General features: G+C 39.7%; 1 protein-coding gene across 4 annotated transcripts in view; it reads right to left on the reverse strand.

Moving 5' to 3' along the window:
* The window catches only part of LOC127369146 (E3 ubiquitin-protein ligase HECW1), an 86,105-nt gene extending 60,701 nt beyond the window's left edge, over nt 1–25,404 (reverse strand). For 2 of the 4 annotated variants that reach the window (XM_051410219.1, XM_051410217.1), the window contains exons 1-5: nt 25,216–25,404; nt 11,520–11,577; nt 5,845–6,166; nt 2,976–3,083; nt 542–636 (exon numbers count right to left, since the gene is read on the reverse strand). In XM_051410219.1, the coding sequence (XP_051266179.1) occupies nt 542–636; nt 2,976–3,083; nt 5,845–6,166; nt 11,520–11,546 (552 nt within the window). In that variant the 5' untranslated portion in view covers nt 11,547–11,577; nt 25,216–25,404. The remainder of the gene's footprint in view (nt 1–541; nt 637–2,975; nt 3,084–5,844; nt 6,167–11,519; nt 11,578–25,215) is intronic. The other 2 variants (XM_051410218.1, XM_051410216.1) reach the window with 1 other exon arrangement.
* Between the last annotated feature and the right edge of the window lie 493 nt (nt 25,405–25,897).

The raw sequence follows: 25,897 nt of genomic DNA on the forward strand, positions 1-25,897 counted from the left end.
CCCACAGACACAGACAGATGCCTGAGAGTTAGCCTCTGAGTCGCTAGCTCAGCTACAAACAGGTATCACAGACACTTTTACAAACAGCCGTCAAAGTGCTTCTAGTGATGGTAAAAGCTCCAGCAGACTGTGTGTTTCTGTGGACACAGAGTCTGACAGCAGCTGCTCATTAGCTCTGTTAGCTCTGACTACCAGCTCACTGTTCCTGCTACGCACTGCGGTCAGTGTCAAGGCCACACCCCCTAACATCACTGTCCTTGCAGGTCTCTGATGCATTTTTTTAATTCGCTGAGAAGGAGGGAGCTAGCAGAACTGAAGTATAGTTACACTTTAAGGAGTAGCTTTTAGCCTGGCAAGGTACAGTTGCAAAGTAGCTTCCTCACCACTAAGGTTGACTGACATGACTGACTGAAGCGAACAAGGATAAAGAAGCTGGGATGCCACTCCAACTGAAGACACTGAGAGGCCGAAGAGGGCCCACAAATCTCAGAGAGATGCACATGTCAAAATGAAGCCGTGAGGTGGGTGCGGTTGGACTCACAGGAGCAGAGCCTTTCTTGATGGTCACGCTGGGTGTGGTTGCCCTCAGTGCTCCGGTGACACCGTGGTAGTACCTGAAGCAGACCTGGGTTTCCACTGAGGATGACACACACAGATAGAGAGAAAATTAAACAAGAATGTTTTTGTGTCTTGTTGGAAAAAATGTATTAAACAAATTTTCATTTGTTAATTCAGATTGAGGCTCCAGCAATGGCTTCCTGCTGTTCCATGTGATCATGTCCATTTGAATTGCATAGATGAGAGTGAGAGTCACTGTACAGTGAATCTATAATAATACACACAGTTATATACAAGTATCTAAAAGAAATATAAATGTAAAGGTATGCAGTATACATAAATATACTGTATGTGGGGTTATGTAATAAACAATTAAGTATGTAATAAGTGAAGCTCACACACACACACACACACACACACACACACACACACACAGTGCCTTTTGAATTATTCATAAAACTAAATAAAATGCTTTTCATTTCATTATCATTTATTAATGATGACTATATAATGTTACATAACACATTATTTTTAAGTTTATAATACATCAATCAGTTATAGCAAAAAAAATAAAAACACAAATATATATTTGTATCAAGAAATTAGAGGTAAAGAACGGATTTAAAGGACTTCACTTATTTGTGGAGTTATCAGTGTTAGCTGAGAGGTGACATTTACATTTCTAGGACTATATAGTCATCTGGAAAAAAGGGGAAGTAGAGCAAAAAAGCAAAAGGCTTGGGGAGCACGAGGAGATTAAGGTCATAGTAAAGCTCCATGTTTTTCTGCTTGTTTGGCCAGACTCACTCAGATGGTTTGACAAGAAGAGGGGGAAACACACAGCAACACCACATGCAAGTGACTGAATGAAAGCATGCCTGCAGTGTGCCTAAAAGAGAGGGAGGCAGAAATATAATCACTTCTATTTACCTTAAATGGCTTTAAAACAGTCACATTACGAAAATAGTAAAGTAAGTATAGTTGCCTTTAAATGAGAACAAGGACCAAGAACATAGAAAGCCTCATTAGAAAACACTGGGAAAGGTCACACAACAGGGATCCTATTATTGTACATGCCAGTGACAAAATTAACTTAACTAAATGTACAACAGTGCAGCTTGGTTAACTGCTTTTTGTCATTAAAGGTAATAAGCATTGTAACAGCAAAAGAACGGGGCAACACCGACTCCAAACTGCCTTTACTTATTATTTTATCACAGTTATGTAGCGCTGACAGACACAAGTGCTGCCTGGGTTATGTTCTGAGTGTGAACGTGCTACTGTACATTTATACCTGTATATTTACTGCACAGAAGTCAAAGAACTGTAGTCTAGGGTTGGCATCCTAGACCCCTGTCTCTTGTTAGATTTAGACATTATTGTTGTTATTTTTAGTTTTTATTATTGTTATTATTATTATTATTATTATAAGGCCAAAATGGCTGCCGACCCCTCCATTATCCTGAACTGATACAAATGTTTGTTCAATCAGGCATGTAAACAAGGAGATATATTTGAATTAGTATTGGCAGAAGTAGTATTGTATTAGACTGTATTATTGAGAGTGGTAGCTGTATCTGTGAAGGCAGCTGTATTATTTGTATTCATATATTATATGGCTTTTCCATGCTGACAAGAGTAAATGTTTTTGAGAAGTATTAAATACTTGGAACAGTTAAACATAACAGCTTCAGTAAAGCCTGTAGGCTCTGAAAAAGGCACCTGTGATACAGAGGCTGGTGTTACTAAATGGAAACACCTGGATGTCTTCACACTGATAAATGTATTCTGTTTCATGTGAGCATGCACATAGTCTCTCTCACTCATAAACACAATTCTCCATGTCCCTAAATGCAGTGATTGTGCACCATTTGTCTCCCTGCACCCATTCTCTTCCTCCCTCCCTCCCTCTAATGATGTGCCTCTGTAAGCAACCCTGTTACTTTTCCTGAGAAGCCACTGAACCAAACTACAGTATATTATAGTGCTGTTTTTTACATTCTGTTACTATTTTTCGGCTCTACAGTGTCAGTGTCCAAACAGAGATCAATGATGTTTTATTTCAGCATTACATTTACAGCACCTTGAAGTAGAATATCTCTGCTGCTGCTTCTAGAATATCTCTGCTTCAAGGTTGTAAGTACAATGTCTCCATATTTTGGTCCAAAAACAGTTTGACTGTTATTTATAGAAATAATGGACAGATGCACAGATTTTAATGGCTTATGAATAAGCATAATATGACAGGCTGCATATGACCGGTAGAACCTGGCTGAAAAACTGTAAAAAGCACAATTCCAAACATAAACGGGCAAAACATTCACTATAAAACAGCTTGGATAAAGAATGGATTTAACGTTACAATGAAGGCTGTTTATTGAGAAACTATTTTCTTCTAAAGAGATTTTGTCACTTACAGTCACTGAAGTGGGAGCTGGAGTCAATTTTCCAAACGATCTGTCCTTTGTGAGATCCGTTGATGCCTCGGTTCTTATAGTCCAGAAAGTTCTCTGATAAAGCCTCATCTGGGAAGAGAGATTAAACCAATGAGACCACACTGCTACTCCAACCCTCCAGAATTCTTTTACAAAGTGTGTAAAATGTGTCATATCACAATATGTACGGTATTATGACGGGTAGAGGTATTTACATTTTGACTACGTACAGCAGTTGCTGCTGGCTCCACTGTGGAGAAGTTTTTTAATGATGGTGCTGGGTGATATGACTATATATAATGTGAAAAACAGAAAAATAAATGTGAAGTAAATTGTCTAACAGAACAATGGCCAAGCGTAAGAATCAAGAAAACACTGAATTGAAGGAGGAGCAGTTGCTGATATTGATGAACTGCTGTTTGTTTGTGCGATATGACCTTTGCCAGAAGACGGCAGTACCAGTGATACTGATGGAGGACTCAATGGGGGGAGAGAAAAATGGTATGGTTGATAGTGTCAAGAGCAGTGAGGCCCAGTAGGGTGAGAATGTTGAGGTGACCAGATTCTTTGGAGAGGAGGAGTTTGTTTACGTGCTGTGTTGAAATGGTTCAAACAGGTCACTGGAAACTAGCTGGGCTTTGAGTTGGGAGGCAACAACATGTGCAAGTATGTTTGACAGAAAGGGGACATTGGAGACGGGGTTAAGACCAGGTTGTTGTTTTTGAGGATGTGGGTGACAGCAGCCAGTATGAAATATCCATAAAATATGTGACTTAGTCAGGAGTCATCAGTTTACTTAATGATACAAAAAGGGGTCAAAAAGGTTGGGAACCACTGACCTAACCCAACCTAACCTTCTTCTGCACAGTAGGGATACAGGCAGGAAATAAAGGCAACGGAAACATGGAGGAGAGTAGGACTGCACGATATGGTAAAATAATCATATCGCAATTACTGATATTGCGATAGCAATATGATTTAAGTTAGTTTAAAATCTGGTATTGATCAGCTGGACTGGCATCAGTGACACTGATCAGAGAGTTCTTCTAAATCAGAGCACAGAACTACACGGCCATCTTGTTTGCGTTTCTTGTTTTTTTAAATTTTTCACAGCACACAGACAGAGAGGAGGAACAGATACAGGCAGAGAGTGGCAACAGCACACAAAAAATTCAGACTTGATGTGCAGAGGCCTTTAGAATCACAGGTTGTGGCCTTGCAGAGGAGCAGCGTAGTGTGAGTTACTACAATGTCAAGAACTCTCCATATGGCAACCAACACAACTGACACTCTGTTGAAACCATATGTCTTAAAGGGCAGACTCCCACAATATAATATGATTTGACAACCCCTCATCTCACACCTGGCACACAGAAGCTCCTGCTGTAACCTATGCTGATGTTTGATTTTACTCAACAAATAACTGAGTGAGAAAGGTAGGGGACAGGGAAACAGGGGAAAGGAGGAAGATACAGGTAGAAATGAATGCTCCTAGACTGATAATAGATTAGATTTAGCTTTATGTTATTTCTTCTTCATTTTGTATATATACATTGAATCTATTTAATTCTTTTAACTTTGATTTAATTTTAATTTAAAAAAGCTTTGTTAATTCACTTATGTTTGATATGGTTCTACTCTCAAAACACAATCCTGTATCTGTCACATGTATCGTTATGTGTAAATTCATAGAATTTTATAATAGACATTTTTTTCATTTTTCACAGCAGCCATTTTGACATGAAATAGTAAGTTAAACATATATATATATAGATGAATATGAGGATTGATACAACAATATATTGTATGTATAATTTTGTGGGAAATATGTGAAATTTAAGAGTGAGGGAAGCCAGTGAGGGATGATGTCTTGGATGTTTTACTATGAACACCAGGAATTCAGGGTTTAGGTGAGAATAAACAAAAAGTTACAGAAGTTATACAATAAAAGCCTCCTTATAAATCTGTTAAGTGGTAATTTCACCCCCCAAAATAATCATATACCTTTAATGGTGTCTAGCTATGCTGATAGTTTTGGTATACACCTCTGAGATTTCTGCAGCCACCTCAGCAGGCAGCTGGTGAGAACAAAAATGTGTGTTTGGTTTTTTTGAGAAGTCAGAAATTAAATGAGTTTGCAGCCTATTTTTTATATTTAAATACTATTAACCCTAATCAGCCACCAGGATTTTCTTTTATTGTGAAAGCCGCAAGTTCGCACATCCTGAGAAAACATACAGCTGCAGCAGGAGCACAGGTAATGGGCGGGTTAACAGAAACTTTTCCAATAACACAACCACCAGGAAATCAAGGATGCTATAACCCTGCAAGCTGTGTGTATGCTGGAACATCAGAAGGTTTTTAACTGTGTGTGGAGATGGATTTAGCGAACTGACACAGGGCATCGTTATTGACATCGTTGCCCAGCTGGCCATGTGGACGCAGCAGCAGCGTAGTGAGTAACAACAGTTGGTGACTGATTCAACCAAACAGTTAATTATGATTTTAATTCACGGGTCTACATGTTACACTTATAATTGCACAAGTAAAAATACCACTGTGTGTGTAGCATGGGTCAGATCACAGGTCAGGTCTGGATTTGACTTGGAGATAGTGGCGGGGACACGTGCAGGACTCTGGTGTCATGTGCTCAACACTCCTTCACTCTGTTACAACACAGAGGAACAAACTGTGGCTATATGAGATCTGTATACTCCAAAAGATCCCAGCAGTGCTGGTTTTATCGTGGCTTGTATGTGGTAACTTCTATGGCCACAGTCATTAAATACATGTATTAATAATTAATACAATTAATATTAACTGTAACATTCAATGTCATCATGTCACTTACCAACAAGATACATTCCGATCCAGTCTCCAGCATCCACTTCCTCCTTGATGTCCCATGTGATCACCAAGTCTTCAGACTGGCCTATGCTGTAGTGGGAGGAGCTGATGGTGAGGGTGGAGCGAGCGTCTGGGGAGACCAGATCAGTGTCACTGGTGGACCGTGACAGTCCCAGCATAAAGGCCTCCTGGTTTAGACCATTGACAGCATAGGTGTCCGGGCCATAGCTGTGGCGAACCGCATCCTTACAGCGCTGGCGGGTCTGGCTGCTGCGGGTCGGGGAGGCCATGGCCGCCAGGCCTAGGAACCGATTCTGGTACAAGTTCTACAACAGGATGCAAAAAAAAGAAGGAAAAGGAATTGAAAATTAGGTCCAGGTGGTCACTTTATTACACTGTCTATTGATCTTGGTCCCATTGCATACTGTAACAAATATTTTCCTTTTCCCAGAAAAAATCCAGTAATTCAGTTTATTTGATTATAACATAGAAATACAGCAGTCAACTGTCAGCAGTGTGCACAGTATGGAATATGAACGATGGAGGGCATGCCACTAAGAGTCGTAGAAAAGAAATATGAAGTACAGTTGAAGAAATATTTCCTCTACTACTTGTACGCTAGTAATTGACAGTGTTGATCAGTGTCACAATGCTTGTGGTAAATGTATACCTTCTCTACCATTCATATCCCCTACTCTGTCACTCTTAGGGCTGTGTATCAGTAATAATCTGGCAATACAATACGTATCACAATACAGGGGTTACGATTCAATAGATTGCTATATATTAGAACTTTTTAAAATCTGATCTATGGAAAACTGTAATAGTATAAATAGCACATCATCATATGCATAAAATCTGATGTTAAAAAAGTTAAAAGGTTAACAGTCTTGGCTGTCAGTGAAGGTGGAAATTTGGGGGCTGGTAAAAATGACGCTTTGGGTTGTACGAGTCAAATGTGAATTGTTACCACGTGGTACAGGCATTCAAAAGAAAGTGGATGACTGTGAGATGTTATATCCAGGCAATAAAATAGGGCTGGGTTGCCAGGTTTTATTGAAGGCATTTTATTGAATTTCTGAAGGGGGCATGTTTAAGCTAAAACAGGGTGTCAAGTTGCTCCTAAAGGACACTGCAGTGGTGGGATGACCATGGTCTGTACCAGAGATATGTCTGTCTGATACTGTAGTGTTTACTGTATCAAGGACTTGTTTTTATCATGTGTTTTCGGATTGGCCATAACATTAAGTAGCAGTTCCCTTTAAGTACGCGTTGTTTAAAATATGCATGCATATCTTAGTTCAGCAAAATTAGTAACTACATTTAAGTTTATATTACCAATGTCTGTCTATAACAAGACACAATTCAAACATTACTTTCCTTTCATCCACGTTTGACCTTCTTGCTAAAAGCACAGCCGCTTGTGTTGACCATGCTGTCTTTCACTCTACTCACTTGGTGGCTGAGAAACACAGAGCCAGTGTGTGAATTTAAATGATTTAGGAGCTTACTCTTTAGCTGCAACTAGCTGCTGAAAAGCAAGCTGCCAAATCACTGGTAAGTGACTGGTAAGTGGTCCTCTGCCACTGTTGTGACTCACCCACTCCTCTTTTTTCTCCCAATGCTGATTTGATACTTAATCTCAGGTCATTGGAGTTGATCAGAAACCTAAACTCCAATAACCATTATTGGAGTAGTATCAGTAAAGCTTTAGGATCAGAAAGTGGAGAATCTGGTTGATTTGAATGAAATAGTGGCTATTTAGTGGCTCAGGCAGCATGGTGATTAGCTTAGCATGCTGTTAACATTAGTTAACTAACAGTTAGCTTAGCATTAGCAGATGATTATTTGGTTGTTGCATGCTTTCAACATTCAAGTTCGTCTTTATCATATGCAACAACAACATTAAGCCAGTCACTGTCAAAGACATTTTTAGAGGTCCATTTAGGAGGATCTATTGTCAGAAATTGAATATAGTATTCATAGGTATGTTTTCATTAGTGTATAATCACCTGAATATAGGAATTGTTGTGTTTTCATTGTCTTAGAATGTATCTACAGAGGATTATCAGAATTAGGGCTGTACCATTGGCAAAAACTGCGATATGATTCACAATTAGTGGGAATGATTTGTCTGTACCAAACATCTCTGTAGGCCAGCCATATCTTCAGAACTACAGTACTTTCTACAGAACTGTCACACATTTTACCTTTATCAATTGCAGCTTCTGTGATTTGAATATTGCACATATTGTAATTTTGATAACATTCTGAATAATTGTGCATTTGATTAATTAATCAGAATAGTATAATTTTTCAGTCGATTGACTAATCCCTAACTCTATTGTTTCAGCTCTATAAAATATATTATAACTAAGTTAAACGTGGAGAAAGTCATGGGGCATAAATACAATAACGACATCACAGAAGGACAGTAGGATGATTTTACTATAAAGTACTAAATCCATCAGACATGTTTTAAGACACTATGGGGTACTATAGGAATGTATTCCAGCTGCGTTCATTGAATATAATTGCTATATTCAATGTTTACACATGGACTTCAAACTGCTTAAATAAGCCACTTATAAGACATATTAAGATGTTGAAGTTGACCCATTTCCTTATTCTCAGCCAATGGAAAGTGTTCCTCTTCAGGTTTGTATCAGCAGCTGGAGGTAAATACGTTTGTCTGGACGCTGAGGCATCGCAGTGGTGAGCTGACATATTGTGGTTCATGATCTGGTAGCTGACATGCTGGTATCAGCTGACATCAGATTGTCCTTTCGGCCTCTTCAGTCCACCAGCCTATTCAGGTTTTTGAAATTCCTGTTGCTGCACTGGAAATATGTCAACATGATGTTCTACTTTGACATCCATAGTCTTGTTTTTAAGGGTTAAAATGTTTATGGGTGTATACTTCCATTAAGCTGATACCCTGTGCTGATAGGACAGGAAGTCATTGTCTGTGTTCTTTGTTTTTTGATGGAAACACCTAATATCGGAGTGCAGTATCATATCCAGTCATTCACAGTGACACTGGCTGCTGCTGATATTTGATGCTTTGAGGGTAAAAGGTATGAAAAGCATAACAACAACATCACATAAAACATAAAGATGTTGCGATGCTAACAACTCAGTCTAAAGAATGACAAAATTATCATATCTGATATTAGATCCAGCACAGAGAGCATTTTAAAGCTGGTTACATAGATCGTATCATAGTAAGCATGATGAAAATTGTTCTGACAAACTGGAGAGAAATCATTTGGAAAATCACACTGTAGAGTGCACAAACACGAAAGGAACATGCGTGCATCAACACATCTTTTGGACTAGTGCACACAAAAGCTATTAAATTGGCAAAAGCCCATTATTAAGGCAGTTTAGAGAAGTGCTGGTGATGGGAGTGACACTGACGTGGCTTGGAGGGAGGATATGGAGATTTTAATGGTAGCACAAGCTTAATACATCCAAATAAATTTTGTGACTATTTTTTCCTTTCCCTTTTTCCCCTTGAAATAGAGTATTCTAAATAAAACATATAGGTCCAAGTCTGTTTGTAGAGACATTAAAGTGGAATGGACGAGAGACATTACCATTGTGCCTCTGCTATAGCTGTCCATTAGCGCTATTATATTCTGAAATAGTTTTTTTTAATGTGTATTTCTTTAAGACATTTGAATGGCCTGTTTACATGCCTGAACACACCGTACAATCTGTAAGTGGGCCACTGTTTTTCCTTCCTGGGTCATGGTTGATGACTACGGACGTGTCTACAGTTGAGATGATGACGAGAGAAGTATTTCTGCAAAGGGCATCTCCTAATTTATTCAACAAATACTACAAAATGTTATAGACACAGCATCAGTTACAGTATAACTCTAAAGATTTTCAGTATATTAAAACTGCAGTAGGTAACTTTTACAAAACTAACTTTTTGTCATTATTGCTTAAATCTTCACTGTGTTCTGACAGCTGACAGTACTACAAACTATCTTTGTCTTATCTTACTGTCAGCTCTACAATAGCGTTAGATTCCAATAGCCTAATGACCTCAATGTTTTTCGAAACATTGAGGTCAAACTTTGCCAGTCAACTAGCCTAGCTGGCAAATACAATGAAGAAAATAACTGTCAAGCTTATGAGGAGGGCCATCAGCTCTATAGAGTTTTGCTCAGTCCCTCTTTGCTCTTCATTGGCTATGTTCTCTTCTATGAACTTTCACTTGTTTGCAGCTAATGCTGGGATAATGGGCAAAGGGCAAAATGGGCAGTTAACACCAGTTTACCATCACCAATCGGCCCAGGGTGTGTAGCAGGCATTTTCCAGCAAGTAGGGTTTACTGCTCAGTTAACCAAGATGGTGCACGTCAGTCACTTTAACTTTGGCAGCTCTTCCAAGCACCAATTGTTAAAAAGAGCCATAGCAACCCAAACCTTAACTAGCTGTGAAAATCAGGCTAACACTGGTGTTAGTAGCCAGCTAGGTTAGCTCGCTTTCTAAAAAACACTGAGGTTATTGCAATGATGAAAAACACCATATACAAAAATTAACAGTAAATACTATAACTACTAGTATGCACCAGTATTTACAAAGCTAACTGTAAAAAGTGGCTAAAATAAAGATGAAACAGCACTGTAAGGTGATCAGTGGAGAAGCTAACGCTACTGAAAAGTTGACAAGAAGTAAACAGACGCGCAGTTCGTAAAACAGTTATACGTCACACTACTTTGATGAAGGAATTGAGACAATGTATATGTTAAATTATTTAACATGTTAAAGAATATTTCATATCTTACATTTTTTAAGATCTTTTATTCTTTAATAAAGTTATAGAAACCAGCCTTCTAAGTACATTAGCATCATCAAATGCTGGAAAATTGGCCCACAATCCACATGGAAAATGTATAAAGTATACCAATGGGCTTTACAAGCCACCATAACAATACCATAAACTATAGCCTAAGCTTTAGTCAGTTCTTACAGCACAGTGAAAGTTCAGTTGCTTGGTTAATAATCCTAATATACTGCAGCGACCAGCATCCAGTTCATTAAAGTAAAAGGCTGTGAACCTCTCGGCACCTGTAAACATGGTTTAAAGGTGTACCACGACCCACTTACAGTTGAGTGTCTGTTCAGTATGGATGCTGTGATTACTGCAAGATGCAGCACCGTTACCAAGCGAGTCCAAATGTGAGGGAGAGTTTTCCATCCTGGCATCTCAGATCAGATCAGAGGATGCTCCAGTTAGAAAGGAGCTTCAGGGCACGACTCAGCCAGCCTTGACGTTTTGGTCTAAATGCTGGAGCACTTTGTGCGTGCAGTTGTGGATGAATAAAGGTTATCGGCACGCAGAGTACAATTTGTATATGAATATTAACGAAAAGCCGGCATCTTTATTGATTAAGCCTAGTGTTATACCAATATTTAGTTTTTTTAATTTATTTGGCAAATCTTAAAACAGAATATGATTTAGGGTACAATATTTTGTCATTAACATTATCACATGTAAAGATATATTTGAATGGCAAAATGTAGTACTGGCACCAGCCTTCAGCCTTCACAGTGCCATATTCCTACAGACAAACTGGGTGATGGGTGGTGGTAAGCAGGCAGATGGAGAAGGTTGTGGGTGATCCTTGTGGTGGGTGATCATTGTGGGGGGGGGGCACTGACCTTGATACTACAGAGCTGCATCAGCATAATGACCAGTCAACCCAAAGCAGACCAAAACCTGGGGGAAGTGGGAGGAGAAGGGCGGTGTGTTACAAAACATAGGAACAAAAGCAGAGGCAGTGAATGCAGCAGGTGAAAGTCAAGTATGGCATTCGTGTGCTAGAAGGAATAAAAAAAAACATCAAGCATCATCTTACTTCTCATTCTTCACATCTTTGTCATTTAAAAATATGAATAATTGAGAAGGAGAAGAAGCACAGATAGACAAATGAGAGGAAACAGAGAGACAAAGACAGTGTGACCTCCACACAGAAACATGGAGAACAGAGACACACAGCATGGACAGACACAACATCAGAGCATCTAACTGAAAACATATTCAGCACAGCAACAAAAACAGCCTTCGTTTTCATGTGCATCCCTGGATGGTCACATGGTTTTCACTGCTGCAGTAGAGTGGCAAGCCTGCGAAGGAAGAAAACATTAGCAGGAATATGTTGTAAAGTGCTTTTCTTTAAAATGTGATCTGGTTCAGTGAATGTGCTTCACTACTGGTAGGAAGGATACAGTGCAATGTGACTGTTTGTGGGCTGTACTCTCTGTAATTAGAGATGGGATGATATTTATGCATATTACAACAAAAAACTATGTTTATGCTGGTGAATTTTCATTATCGGGAATGTGAATATCCTAACTTGAAAAAGCTGTCTCGCTCGCTAATGTACAGTCCTAAGAAAATCCTAAACCTCCATGGCTGAAGTTTGGCTTGCCCATTGTATCCCTCACCAAAAAGTTTTATTTTGAAGATAATCGGGATAATATTGTGAATTGCATTTTGGGCAGAATAATGGTGAATGAAATATTCATATCATCCTATGCCTAACTCTAGTATTCATCAATAGGTTGTCAGAGGATCTTTTTGATAAGAATCCCTTAAATTTGGTTATTAAAGAGTTGTGACTAAGGAGTATGGCAGAAGCTACAAACTGACTATTGATTATTATGTTATTTTAAACCATTTTTTCTACTTTTTAATCAACACTTAATATACACTCACACTGTACAATTCTATCTACAAACAGCATATTTCGTTTGGCCACAAACAACAACAATGACATGAAATTATGATATAAAAATATAGAAACCACTGTTTGCATTTTCTGTTAAGTAATGGAAATATTTTCAGAATATTGCGCTTTCTTATAGTACTTTATTGTTTAAGTGGCCCTCCTGTGAGATGACGATACCAGCAGACAGTGGACCCAAGCCAATCTGAGTATGAGACCCCTGGTGTATGGCAATCTTGTAGGGTCACCAAACCACAATTAAAATGACAGAGACATTTGTCACCCTCTATCAGTGAAATACAGTGTATACATCTACACAGTTGAGAAAGTGGAGACACAGAGGGAGGAAGCAGAAGTGTGAGGTTAAATACCAGTAAGACTTACAGTAAGGCTAACACAGTACTACCATCCACAGTGGCCTGTGTTGGTTTAAGAATAAAGTGTTGTAGAATAGAGTTAGCACCTTGCTATTGCACTTCATGCCAAGAGAGGATGCTACAATATAGTACTTAACAGAACTGGCATGCCCAGAAATATAAATTCTTCTCCAACAACTAGATGACGAATGGGCTACCTCCAGTCTGTACCAACTACTCAGGCAACAACTTCCACACCTATATTCCTCCTACTACTTTCATCTGCCACTTCACCTTTTGGTTTTCTGGTCCAATCTCACGCTATCAGAAGTACAGTTGACCTACAACACTTTCATGCAGCTGCTTCACATCTAAAGCTGTACGCCAAGCAAATTAAGGATTTCACTGACGCACCAACAGGAAGTGCAGTCATAAGGATTAGCTACCATGCTATGTCTTTGCTCCATACAAATAGTCTGTATCAAGATGTGGAGAAGTTTTCAGGGCTGTTTTTAATATTGCTGCGATTAATGGGAAGGAAGCAGTGCGTCAAATATGTCATTATGGTGTGCTGTGCCTTACTCTGTGTGGTTTCTGCTGTGTGGGGGGATAAGATAAAGTGCAGAAAGGGGAATTTAAAAGAATTATGCAGATGAATATCAAACAGCAGTGTTCTGAACTTATTCTAATAAAATATCCAGCTATTGGATTACAGCCTTTTAGGAAAGTAGTCCACAATGCTGTTTATTCTACCACTTTGTTCATGAAATTATGCATATAGTAGCTCTTTCCTGAAACAACCACTGCCCCCATAGATAACCAATACAGCTAATATGAGAAATTAAAAGGAAACACTGCTTCCCTTTCTCTTCCTAAAAACAGTTATTTCTGAAGGCAAGTAACGAGGATAGAAGGTGGACTAAATCTACATTATGAGTTTCACTTTTTTCTTTCTCTGGTTTCTTCCTGAGAACTGATCAGGTTAACATTGGAAAACACCCTCAAATCTCATTAAACAGCACAGCTCAAATGTCAGATTGTTTTGGACCTTGTTCTGAAGTCTTTTGTTGTTGGTGTATTCAAGGACAGTCTGACATCTAAGATTTGAAAGTCAGCTACTGAATAGCAATGGTTTAAATCCAAGAAACAGGGTTCCCACTCTTGCTCTGTCATATTATTTACCAGTAGGGTTAGTGTTGACTTTAACTCCACTTTTATTCCTCCCTGAAGAAACAATCAGATTCACATAATCTGTTCCCTGATGTCCATACTTTCTTACTTTCCCTTCTGTATTACTGTAACAGTGACCAACAGTTGTTTTTATTATGAATACATCTCTTCAGCTATGTTGTGGCTCCAGGAGTGCTCTTGTATAACTAACAAAAGAGGTGGGAATTCAAATGTATAGACACAACAGTGTGCACAATGTGACACATACATGCAAATATTTAAGGGCACAGGCAAGTGCAGTAAACTATACAAACTCGTGTTTCCTGGGCATGTTCCAATCCCTAAAGTCCTCATTAGTCACGTAGTACAATATTAGCATGGTGCCCTAGCTAGCTGCGTTAACAGACATGCACAGTAATCTCCAGGGAAATATCCCAAGTTGTCCTCCCTACTTGTTCTGACACTCGCATAATTAACCACTATAATTGTGTTCAAGACGACATGATTATTAATTCAGCACACGTGTAGAGCAGGCAGGATGTGAGACAGCGGAAAGCGTCCGCTGGAAATGCAATGATCCGGTACTATGGCTCAGTAATGATCTCCCTGACCACTCTATGGTTAGTCCTCCTTCAGCTCATTGTTCACCTAAGGATGGCTAACCATAGCTATGATCTAATCAGTGCTATCCTCATGAACTCTTGACTCTGTGATTGTTGCTCTACTTTCCACTCAGAGTGAAAGCTGATATGCACGTTATGCTTTATTTTCTTTGCTGATATTTGCGTCTGAAATATATGCTATATATACCAATAATATACCATTTATTATTCATTGAGCGCCTTGGTGTGTAGTGGACACAATAACACTCCTTTCTCATTTGAATGTAGGCCTTTACAGTGAGATGAAGCGTTGCTTTTAAACTGATTTCTTCATGGGTCAGCTTCTTTCAAAGACGATGTGTCAAGGGCTCGTTAGCTAGACATATAGCCTCCAGCACAACATGAAACCTCAGTGCAGAGAAGATGGATACATTTATGAAAAGACATGAGGGTTGCATGTGAAGAGCTAAACATGAACAAAATACATCCCCTCTTCCCTAACTGAGCTCGGCCTGGTATTATGCAGCCACTTCTGAGAGCATTAGGTTAGGATATAATTTCAAAGAGGGTCAGCACTACTCCTTATCACCACTTTTAACAGACAGGCAGTTTACAACTGAGCAGCAACCACACCGAACAAATGTGAAGTCAATGCTGAGCGGCCTTATGGCCGTAAGATGCTGGCAACAAATAACAATTGAATTGATATAATACTGATAATTTCATTGATTTATTATATTTATGTGTATATATATACTGTGTGAGATTTATATCATTAATACTGAAGCAAACAACTACATGCTATGTACAGATATAGTGGAGTAATGAGCTTGTGTTGATCCCCGAGCATTGTTTACTTCTCCGGTCTGGCCGCGGGTGCATGTTAGTGCATGCGAGGCCCTCCTTTGGCTCGGAGGATAGACAGCTGTTTTGCATCTAACTACGTGAATTGAGGATTTATTTCAATCCCAGCCAGAGTTGGTGATCGTTGGAACAGTGGAAATACTAAAAAATACGGCTTTGTTGAGTTTTAATTTGTTTCTATCTACTTTGAATTAAGTTACATGGAGGTTAAATTACTGTATTTGTCTATTGTTGATTGTTGTTGGAACAGTGGACTTTCTGTTGTGTTGAAATGAAGTGTGACATCTAGTTTGAAAGTCATATACAGCACCTTTAAAGGTCCAGTGTGTAACATTAAGGAGAATCCATTGGCAAAGATGGAATATAATATATAAAGTGTCCTGAGACAACTTCTGTTATGAATTGGTGCTATACAAATAAAACTGAATTGAATTGAATTGAAATATTCATAGCTATGTTTCATTAGTGCATAATCACCTGAATATAGGAAAGTTATGTTTTTGTACCTTAGAGTGAGCTCTTTTTATCTACTCCATGGAGTCTGCCATGTTGAACCAACATGTTTCTACAGTAGCCCAAAACGGACAAATCAAGCGTGGCCATCATAGTTTCTCCTTTCATGCTTGGAAGGGGAGGGTGAAGCGACGGATTTGCCATCTGTAACTACTTCATTATGAAATGATCTGATATGATGATTTGACTTTTTCCTGTTACCATTAAACCCACCAGGGTTCAATACAATTACAGGTGTATGCTGACTTGTAAATACCATTCACACCAATATTCAGGGGGTAATTACAGCGGGGAATCTTGTATTTGTAGAGTTCCGATATCCACTTGGCACTGAGCATACAAACACAGATGCTTGATGTCAGCCTGATTCTGTTACTCAAAGTAATAGTTTGGGAATCCAGTGGAGAGTTTTCCTCAGAGGACGTCGGGGACGTGCAGAGTTTCACATACAGCAGCTCAAATATCCTGCCAAGGGCAGATGATAATTCTTTTTAAGTTGAAATCCCATTTCTAGAATTGTTGAAGATCCTGCTATTTTATTTGCCATCACAATGATCCAAAACAAAAAAACATTTGCAGTTGAACAGCACCATGGAGCCACATATAAAAACTCCAAGTATTGTGGAAAGAAGAAATGACAAGAAAGGTCAGGGGGTCACCAAAACCATTAGGATTCAACATTTGGGACCATAAGCAACTTTCATAGCAACCATGCCTCTATCTGCTGAGAATCTCACTCTGAACTGATTTCGCCATCCTTAGGGGCTATACGGGGGCATTAAACACGTCAGTCAATGGCGAGGCCAAAGGGTGACCATGGCCACAGTAGACTAAAGCCCAGCCACAAGCCCCTTACAGATCACTCATTTCTTTTTCTCATATAGATCCATTCCTGACAATAGCTACGTTAGCGAGTCCACTTCTTCATGCATTGTTAAGGAGTGACATTAACTTTGACGAGTTGTGCATGCACAAGCTTTTTTCACATGTTTACATGTTTACAATGTGTATTCTAGTGTGTTGCTTCTCTACTTGAAGTTCTTGGCTCATTTCACTCGAATAGAGAACCTCATCATGGTTATTTTGAGTTAGTATTGTCTAAAACACAGAGTGCTAGCATGTCACATTAAAGAAAAAAGAGATCATTATATTCAGTATCATCCCTAATACTGTACTTGTAAGCTAGGTGCTCATCTAGCAGTCACTGTTTACACCATAGAGTCATGTCATGCTAGCTCTATAAAACTGTACTGTGTTAGCATTTCTAACTCACACAAAACATACACAACTACACAATGCACACATGTACAGCTGATGAGAATGTCATTGGGTCACAGTTAAGGGGATCCCCAGAATATACCAAAGATACCACATTTCATGGCAATCCTTCCAATAGTTATTGAAAAATGTAGGGCTGCCCCATAATAGTCGACTTAACCATTACTAACTGAGAAGAGTCTTTGTCGACCCACTTTTCATCAGTCAGATTGTTGTGGAAAAACAATAACATCAAACTGTTTGGGAGCTGCGCTGTTGCACATGCTAACTGTACTAGCTGCTGCAACTAGCTACAGTTGTGACCAAAATTATTATCCCCCCAGGAATTATGGAACATTTTCCTAAAATTCTTCCCAATGTTTGCAGCATTGATAAAACTCGATGTAATCAAACATTCACCAGTGCTTTTTAGTAGCTTTTGGTACATTTTGGAATATAAAATAACGTTTTAGGCTGGCTTTATATCAAATATAGAGAAAAATGGGGACGTCAAAAATATTAGCCCCCATGATGGGGTGGTCAATAATATTTCCCCCCATGTGAATTCTTGCCTTCAAAAACACACCTAATTAACAAATCAGTTTTCAAACCACACCTGTACAGTCAATTGGCTTCCTAACGACACCTGAACATTCAATCAGCATAAAAGGACTCCAAGGAACAGGGCACTCGAACACATTATTGAGAGGGACTACTTTTACTCACCATGCCAAGGACAAAGGAAATTAGTCTTGAGCTCAGAAAGAAGATAGTGGAGGCTCATGATAAGGGGGAAGGCTATACTGCCATTTCCAAGCGTTTCACAGTGTCTAGAACCGCTGTACGTTGCATCATTGCCAAGTACAAGGAGACAAATTCTGTAAGAAACAAACCTGGGCGTGGTCGTAAGCTCAACATTTCAAGAACTCTAAAGAGGAAAATTGTCAGAGATGTCAGCAAGATGAGTTTTGGAAGTCTGTGCTTTGGTCTGATGAGACTAAACTGGAATTGGATCTTGCTTATGTTTGGTGAAGGAAGGGAGAGGCCTTAAACTCTAAGAACACAGTTCCCACAGTTAAACATGGTGGTGGGAGCATCATGCTGTGGGGCTGTTTTGCAGCCTCGGGCACAGGGAGCCTTGTTTGGGTGCATGGCATCATGAAAAAAGAAAATTATGTTGACATTTTGAGGGATAATCTGCTCGTAGTCTATCCTTAGGTCGTCACTGGGTCTTCCAACAAGACAATGACCCAAAGCAGACATCGAAATTGGTCCAACAGTTCCTGAAGGATACCAAAACCAAGGTTCTGGAGTGGCCCGCACAGAGCCCAGACCTCAATCCTATTGAGAATCTGTGGTGGGTGCTCAAAGTGAATGTCCATGCTCGGAAACCACGCAATTTGGACCAGCTGGAACAATTTGCAATGAAAGAATGGGCCAAAATCCCTCAGGAGACCTGTGCCAACCTAGTAAAGAACTACTCTAAGAGGTTGTTGTCAGTTGTGGCTCAGAAAGGGTACTATTGACTATTAATGGCCAGGGGGCTAATCATTTTGGATTTCTAATTTTTGCCTTTTTTTGTTTTAACTCATTGTATCAATAAAATATCCTTATCAAACTTGTCAACTTTTGTCTTTGTAGTGTATTTGTTTCCAAAATAACAAACACGTGTTGTTAACGGCCATTTCCATGGAGAAATCAAGAGTTTTGTCTAATTTCATAAGGGGGGCTAATAATTTTGGTCACAACTGTAGTTAGCACTCCTATTAGCTGTCTGTACCCAGACTGTGATGTCGAAGGACAGGGGGAGTTTAAACAGGGAACTGGGAACCCAGAGGGCAATACTGCTACCGAAAACTGAACCGGGCTCACAGCCTCAGTGGAGGCCAGCTGATTAACAGCCGGCTCTGACCAAGACTCTGACTCTGGGGATGAAGACACAGCGGGTTCAGGCAGCGTCAGTAGAGGCATAAAAAAAGAGGAGTGATTTTGTGAGTTAATAGTAAGTAACTGTTAACATTATCCATCATATCAATATCAAGTCCACCAGTATTTTTACCAGTATTCAGTGATGTTGGAAGTTATTTATTCTGTGTTTTGAACAAGACTTGTGTGATGTTATACCAGTCTCCTTACTGGTTGTTGTGAATAATTCAGAATCATTCATTTGTCATTTAACAGATAACTATTATATAATTAAATTAAAATCATAAACGTGTGACAACCAACCGACTATTGGCTTTATCTAACGATGAAACCTTACGTTGGGGGCAGCCCGAGATTAAATTCACTAAAAACTACAGAAGTAAGCCCCATGGTGGCGCTAGGTTATCACCAAAGTAAGAGGGATTAATCCCCTGGGAAATATGAACAAAATTCCTGTACAAAATTCCATGGCAATCCATTCAACCGTTATGGAGATATTTCAGTCTGGACCAAAGCGGTGGACTGACCGACAGACTGACATTTCCCATCCCAGAGCCATGCTGGTATAGCATGAATAATAAAAACAAGCCTCCAATCTCTGTGCCAACCCTGGTCTCAGCTGCTATGAGATATGTTGACTCCAACACTGACAAATAAAATGTCTCAGCAGGGGTCATTTCATTATGGACCTGTGGATACCCTTGGACAACTACATAGGCAGACATATAATGTACAGTAGGTACTGAAGCTAGATGGTGAGTATTTCCTGCTAATGGGGAACAAATGATCCACAGTGATTGTAATTTGTTACCATGGCAACAATAATCCCTCTGAGATCATGTAAATCGGAACTCTATGCAGCTGTCCTTGAAAAAGACAATAACTCTGGCTATCACAAAAACTAGTTAAAACTAAGATGCAGTCAAACATAACACATACTCTATCCCTCATCCAACACAGCTAGATTCCCCCTCTGTGCTTCAGAGCATCTACTGTGTATCTCTGCACAGGGCAACATACTGTGCTGGAAATCAATACAAATTCTATACACAGTACTGTATGAGCGCAGCCTTGTGCATTGTCTGTAACAGGACTCCGCAATGTCTTAACAGGAAGATAGCAAGGTCTGGAGAGACTGTTCTGCTGTTCAGTTTCTGTATTAAACTGCTCAAATAATGAAAATCATTCTATACTCCACACTATCACTTTAGCATATGCAGTGTAAAGTGTGTTATATGTGACATATTCAAGTTGCTGGTTTTGTGCAGCAAACAGTTATACCCCAAATATACACATATTAAATTATATTTGACAAAGAAAATTAGCAAATCTTGTCATTTGAGCAGATAATACCAGTGAGTGTTTGGCATTTTTTCTGGAAAAAATTATGAAATTAACCAATAAATGATTAAAATAGCTGGCAATTAATTTTGTCTTGACTGACTAACTGAATTGACTCATAGATTCATCTCTACTCCATTGTGATCACATACTCTACATGAACACTTCACACAACATTGTTTTCTCTGGCTATATGTGAAAGAGAAAACAGCACAAGGGCAGCAAAGGCTGCTGCTTAACTAGATTTTATGTGCTTGAGCTTTGATGTTTGCCCAAACTGCAGCATGTACCTGCAGGGCTCCTAAAACCTTTCACTGCCAAAAAGTAGCAAGACGTGGCTGAATTCAGACCCACTTCTAACATTGCTGAAACCCCAACCGTTCTAAACTCACTGAGCTGACTCAACTTTTACTGGAGTGTATAGGATTTTCAGTGGCCGATGCCAGTACTTAAAGAGCATAAATAATGCTGATACTGAAACAAAGCTATTTCTAATGCTGTTGTTCTATGGACATTACAATCTAATATAGCCAGTAACATGTTTTTTAGATGGAATTTCTATGAATTAATGGAAAAAGAAAAATAGTTGGATGTGAGTGTGAGTGGCAGCCAACGGGGATGCATTATGTCGGCAAGATCATTTAAAAGGCAACCGTGACTACATTGTGCGTCTGCCCCATTTCTGATACCGTGGCGGCAGAAATTTAACAGCGGCAGGCCGCCACTCCAAAATCAACATAGAGGAAACACTGCATTATAATATAATAGATATTTAACACTAGCCGGTTTTAGATTAGAGAGACATGTTAACATTTAGAAAAGACGCTGATGACAAGATGATGAGGAACTTCATTAATTGGCCGACCGATTATCACTAGCCGCAACCTACTTGCATCATATCGCACTGACAGAAGTCAAACACAGGCCACATACTGGCACCAGGCCAGAAGTCAGTTCGTCAGTGGCAGGTTAAAGAAGATTTGAGGAGGATCATAGAGTCAAAGCGCATCATAGACCTGGTGTCATAAAGTGGTTCCTGGTGGAATTTGGGGTTTACAGGGCTCCAGAAACTAAGTCTTTAAACACTGTTCCACAGCAGCTGCACTGACGAGGCTGCCTGCAGATACAGTATGTCTGCAGGCATTTTGTGTTTATCGCAGGCATCATCAATGACGATTATCTCACAATGCCAGACAACAGACAGAAAATGTACATTTCCAGCACTGATGAAGACTTTAGAAACTACTCATCCAGTATCACACAATCCTATAATCATAGCATTAAAGTAGTTCACTACTAAAGATTGGCACATTTTTTCAGGCACACAAACTAAAAGAATAATTGGGATAATAATCCACAGGTAGATCAATAATTAAAATAATCATAATAATATAAGAATCTAATCTTCAGATGTGCCTGGTTTTAGAGCACAATTTCTGTTTCAGTGAATGTCACAGGCAGGTTTCATGCCACCCCTCCTTCAAACTCACAAAAACAGTGTTGTCAGTTTGGTCTACATCTGTCTGATCAGGGCCAGCGTGGCAGAAATATCACAGAGCCGTGTCCTCTGTGTGAGAGAGAGTCACTCAAAGAACAGTCTTTGTCAGTATCAAATTGCTGCTCATTTTCATTTTCACAGTGCACAGAGAAGGGCAGCACCAGCACAAAAATCTAATCCACGCAGCTCAGAACCTAATGATAGTTAGTTAGTAAAGAGATTTACAGTGCGCCAAAACTTTCTGTTTCACAAACAATATAAACAGTGTCAAAGGTCATGCCCTGTTTGGGGGTTACAACAGGGGATAAATGGCAACTCGCTTACAAGAATAGCAGATAAGTAAAGGTGCTCTGGTATGGACACTATCACAAACTTCACACCATCTCAAGAACTAAGACAGCACTGGAGACTGAAAGCTCATTCATGGAATATACTGAACCAAGGAAGGTCAGGCTGTCTAAAATGAAACCTGACATTGAGCCTGTGTGCAGTAGGCTCCAGCTACATTAATGCACAGTTTGGCTTTGCCCCACATTATTTACCTCTGGAAGTTAATTGTTGACTTTTTATAAAGCATTAAAAAGAATTATTGACCTTCCCCACTCATTGCTCTTCTGTCTTCCTCATATTCCTCTCTTTAAAGACATCCTGATCTTTCCACGCTTATCGCTTAACGGCTGATTCTCATGGGCTGGAAGTCTACTAAACTACCTCCTCGTAAACAGTGGATGCCGTAAGGACTCAGCCTACATGGGTCTACCAGACGAGCTACTGTGTGCCCCATATTATAAATACTTAGTAGTCATTATGCAGTAGAATGGTACCAATCAGTTTTGTACTATTATAGCTGATGTTTTTGGACAAATTACTGCATGTATATGTTGCATTCTGCTGTTGTAGATGTTTATGGTTGTCCTACATCTTGGTAGTGATGGCCAAATACATTTGTATTTATCCAAGGCCTTGCCCAACAAATGACTTGATTTTAAGCCTAACACTAGTCCTTTAAGTGTTGTCATAGGACTAATATTCCTCATAGACTACCTGAGTTCACCTCTGGGACCTCAGCCAACTGCTGCAGAGTTTCGTTCATTTATGTTTGCTTCATAAACAAGACTAACTTTACATCAATAGAAACCCTAAAATCACAGTTTCTCTATAGGTTGGAAAAAATCATCCTTAACTGGAACCAAACGAAGATATGCCTATAAGAATGTTAGAAATAGTGAGTGGGAAATTACTGGCATCCAGGAATGGAGAGGGGGTAGAATTTTGTTGTAGCTCAACAATAGCCTAAAATAGTAGCAATTATTGCATAAAAATGCCATTTCAAGCAAAAGCAGCATATCTGAAAAAACTTTTTTTTCTGTATATTGATAGTGGTTTGTGATAAGATGGAGGTGTAGATGCTACTACATTGGTACACAGACCCCTGGATGGATCTAAATTCCAATTCCAGTCTGAAGGTCAACACCAGGGTCTCGCGACGAGAGTGACATTAGAGCCGTTTGGTTTGCAAGGTTCGTACACACAAACATGTTCGACCCGATTTAAAGTGCATCAAATCTAAAATCTAAAGTTTGGAAGACATTTGGATTCTGTAAGAAGCCAGGCCTAACCATCTGTAACATCTGTCAGACAGCAATGAAGTCCAGCGGTAACACGACAAATCTTAACACTGGCCTGGTGAGATGGCATTGTGACACCTACCCAGGCGACGAGGAGTCTGTGGATGCTAACACAGCTAGCACAAGCAAGAACACGCAAGACACAGATATTAAACAGTTTCTAGGTCCAACTGGGCAGGGTCTAAGGTAATCACTGCAGAAGGTCTTTTTGTCTGTGTCTGTTGGAAAAGCAACAAACACAATGACATGTAATTCTGAAATGATCCGTCCAAAGAAAAAAATACTTGGGTATTCACTGGTATTTTATAAAATATATATATTTCAAGGTAAGCAATGTTACTTTTATAGAACTGGCTTATTTAAATTTAGATTTTTTTTTTAAAAATGTTTCTAAAATCCGATTGCACTGTATCAAACCGAATTGTTCCATATTAAAATGCATCTTCCTTGAATAATATCGTGGCTCATTTATCTAGATAGATATAGGATCACCTTAGATGGGAGAGATACACACCTCTAATGTTCACCAACTGAAGGACAATATGATTTACTCACCATCTTGACATCTTGACAACCACAATCATTGGTTATATGTAGCCCAAAGTCACATATTAAAAGTGATTTGTTGCTTTTTTGAAATATACATGTTTTAAACTTTTCTATGAGCAGCTGTTCTCATGTCACACTCCCATCTGGTTTATTTTTATTTTTTTTATATGCTACTGATTGGCACGACACTAAAACATAAACAGGAAAACAAAAGGAAAAGACACCCGTCGCGTGTTCCTCCAGTATTTAAGAGGATTTGAGGATGGGAATCCCCACACAAAGAGGGAGGGGGAAGCCTCTCCTTATATTAGGACTCGTAGTAGCTACATCCTCTAATCAAGAGGAACTAGGGCGAAGCTGCGCTGTACGGCCCCGACATCCCCAGCATCGATACATCACGCCAAACACCGTTCAGAAAATTCATTACTTTAACGCTGCGTTGCTTACCGGCAAATATGGAGATCTTTCATAGAAGATGACTCAAGATTTTCTCACATTCGCATCCACTCTTTGATTCGGCAGACATCCAATTGCTCACGTTCACTCAAGTTACATTTTTATTTGATAAAATGCCAACTTTTAGGAATAATGTGGCTTGCTAGCAACGATAGAAAATTAAGCTACGGGAGAACCGTGTTTGGTCGTAAGGTGAACCACCTCTAAAAAACAATTTCACTGAAGTGCTGCTTAAAGGGAATATGAGCTCCATATTTAAGAAATAAACCAGGACAACCGTATGTTCTTAAGTAATCCCCTGTTATGCGCTATTACCGTTAAACGCCACTCAATCACTCGACGTTTTTAACAGAATTCGGCGTTTCGCTTCTTACACACTGGAGAGAATGACACAGAGCGCTGGGCCGCTGCTGGAGACTGATATGATATCATCACCTAACGTTACACAGCAACAATGGAGGCGACCTACCTGGGATAAAATAACCTGCCGGTGGATCATTCTCCAATGGTAGGGACGAGAAGTCGAAGGGGGACACGCCTGCTAGTTTCCACCGAGCTCCATTTCGACGGTAAAAGGCAGGAGGGACACAAACAAACCGCGTACCGAGTGAAGGGCCGATGAGGCACGCGAGAGAGAGGCTCGAGTCACATCCTTTCCTCTTTCTGTGGATCAAAGTAAAGTTAGCCAAAGTACAACACTCACTTCCGGCCACCGCCAAAATTACCCAGTACAAAACCGTCACGTGTGAAGGTTTTTGGTCAATATTTTTGAAGTAAAATACTTTTGCTTTTACTAGTATGGGATACATACGTCTATAACAACGAGGCCCCCTATGAAATTACGCAGTTGTAACTTTAAAACACTTTATTTTGAAGGTCCCACTTCTGGTTACATTCGAGATAGAGTTAAATCCGTCGTACTTGGCAAAGCTGGGTACCAATGCCTCGCAGCCAATCAGGAGAAGCGGTTTTCTCCTCGCGTGCGCTGCCTCCTCGTCTCTGGTCCTTCTCCTCCCCCCTTCCACCTAACAACGCACACACAAACGTGTGTCATTACCCACATCACTCTCTCTCCCCCTCGTGCATCGTTTTCCTTCAGAGAGCCGCAGCTGATGTGAGGAGGCAGCACGAGCCGTACGAGAGCTTCCTGC

This window comes from Dicentrarchus labrax, unplaced genomic scaffold (assembly GCF_905237075.1).
Source record: "Dicentrarchus labrax unplaced genomic scaffold, dlabrax2021, whole genome shotgun sequence".
Classification (NCBI taxonomy): Eukaryota; Metazoa; Chordata; class Actinopteri; family Moronidae; genus Dicentrarchus; species Dicentrarchus labrax.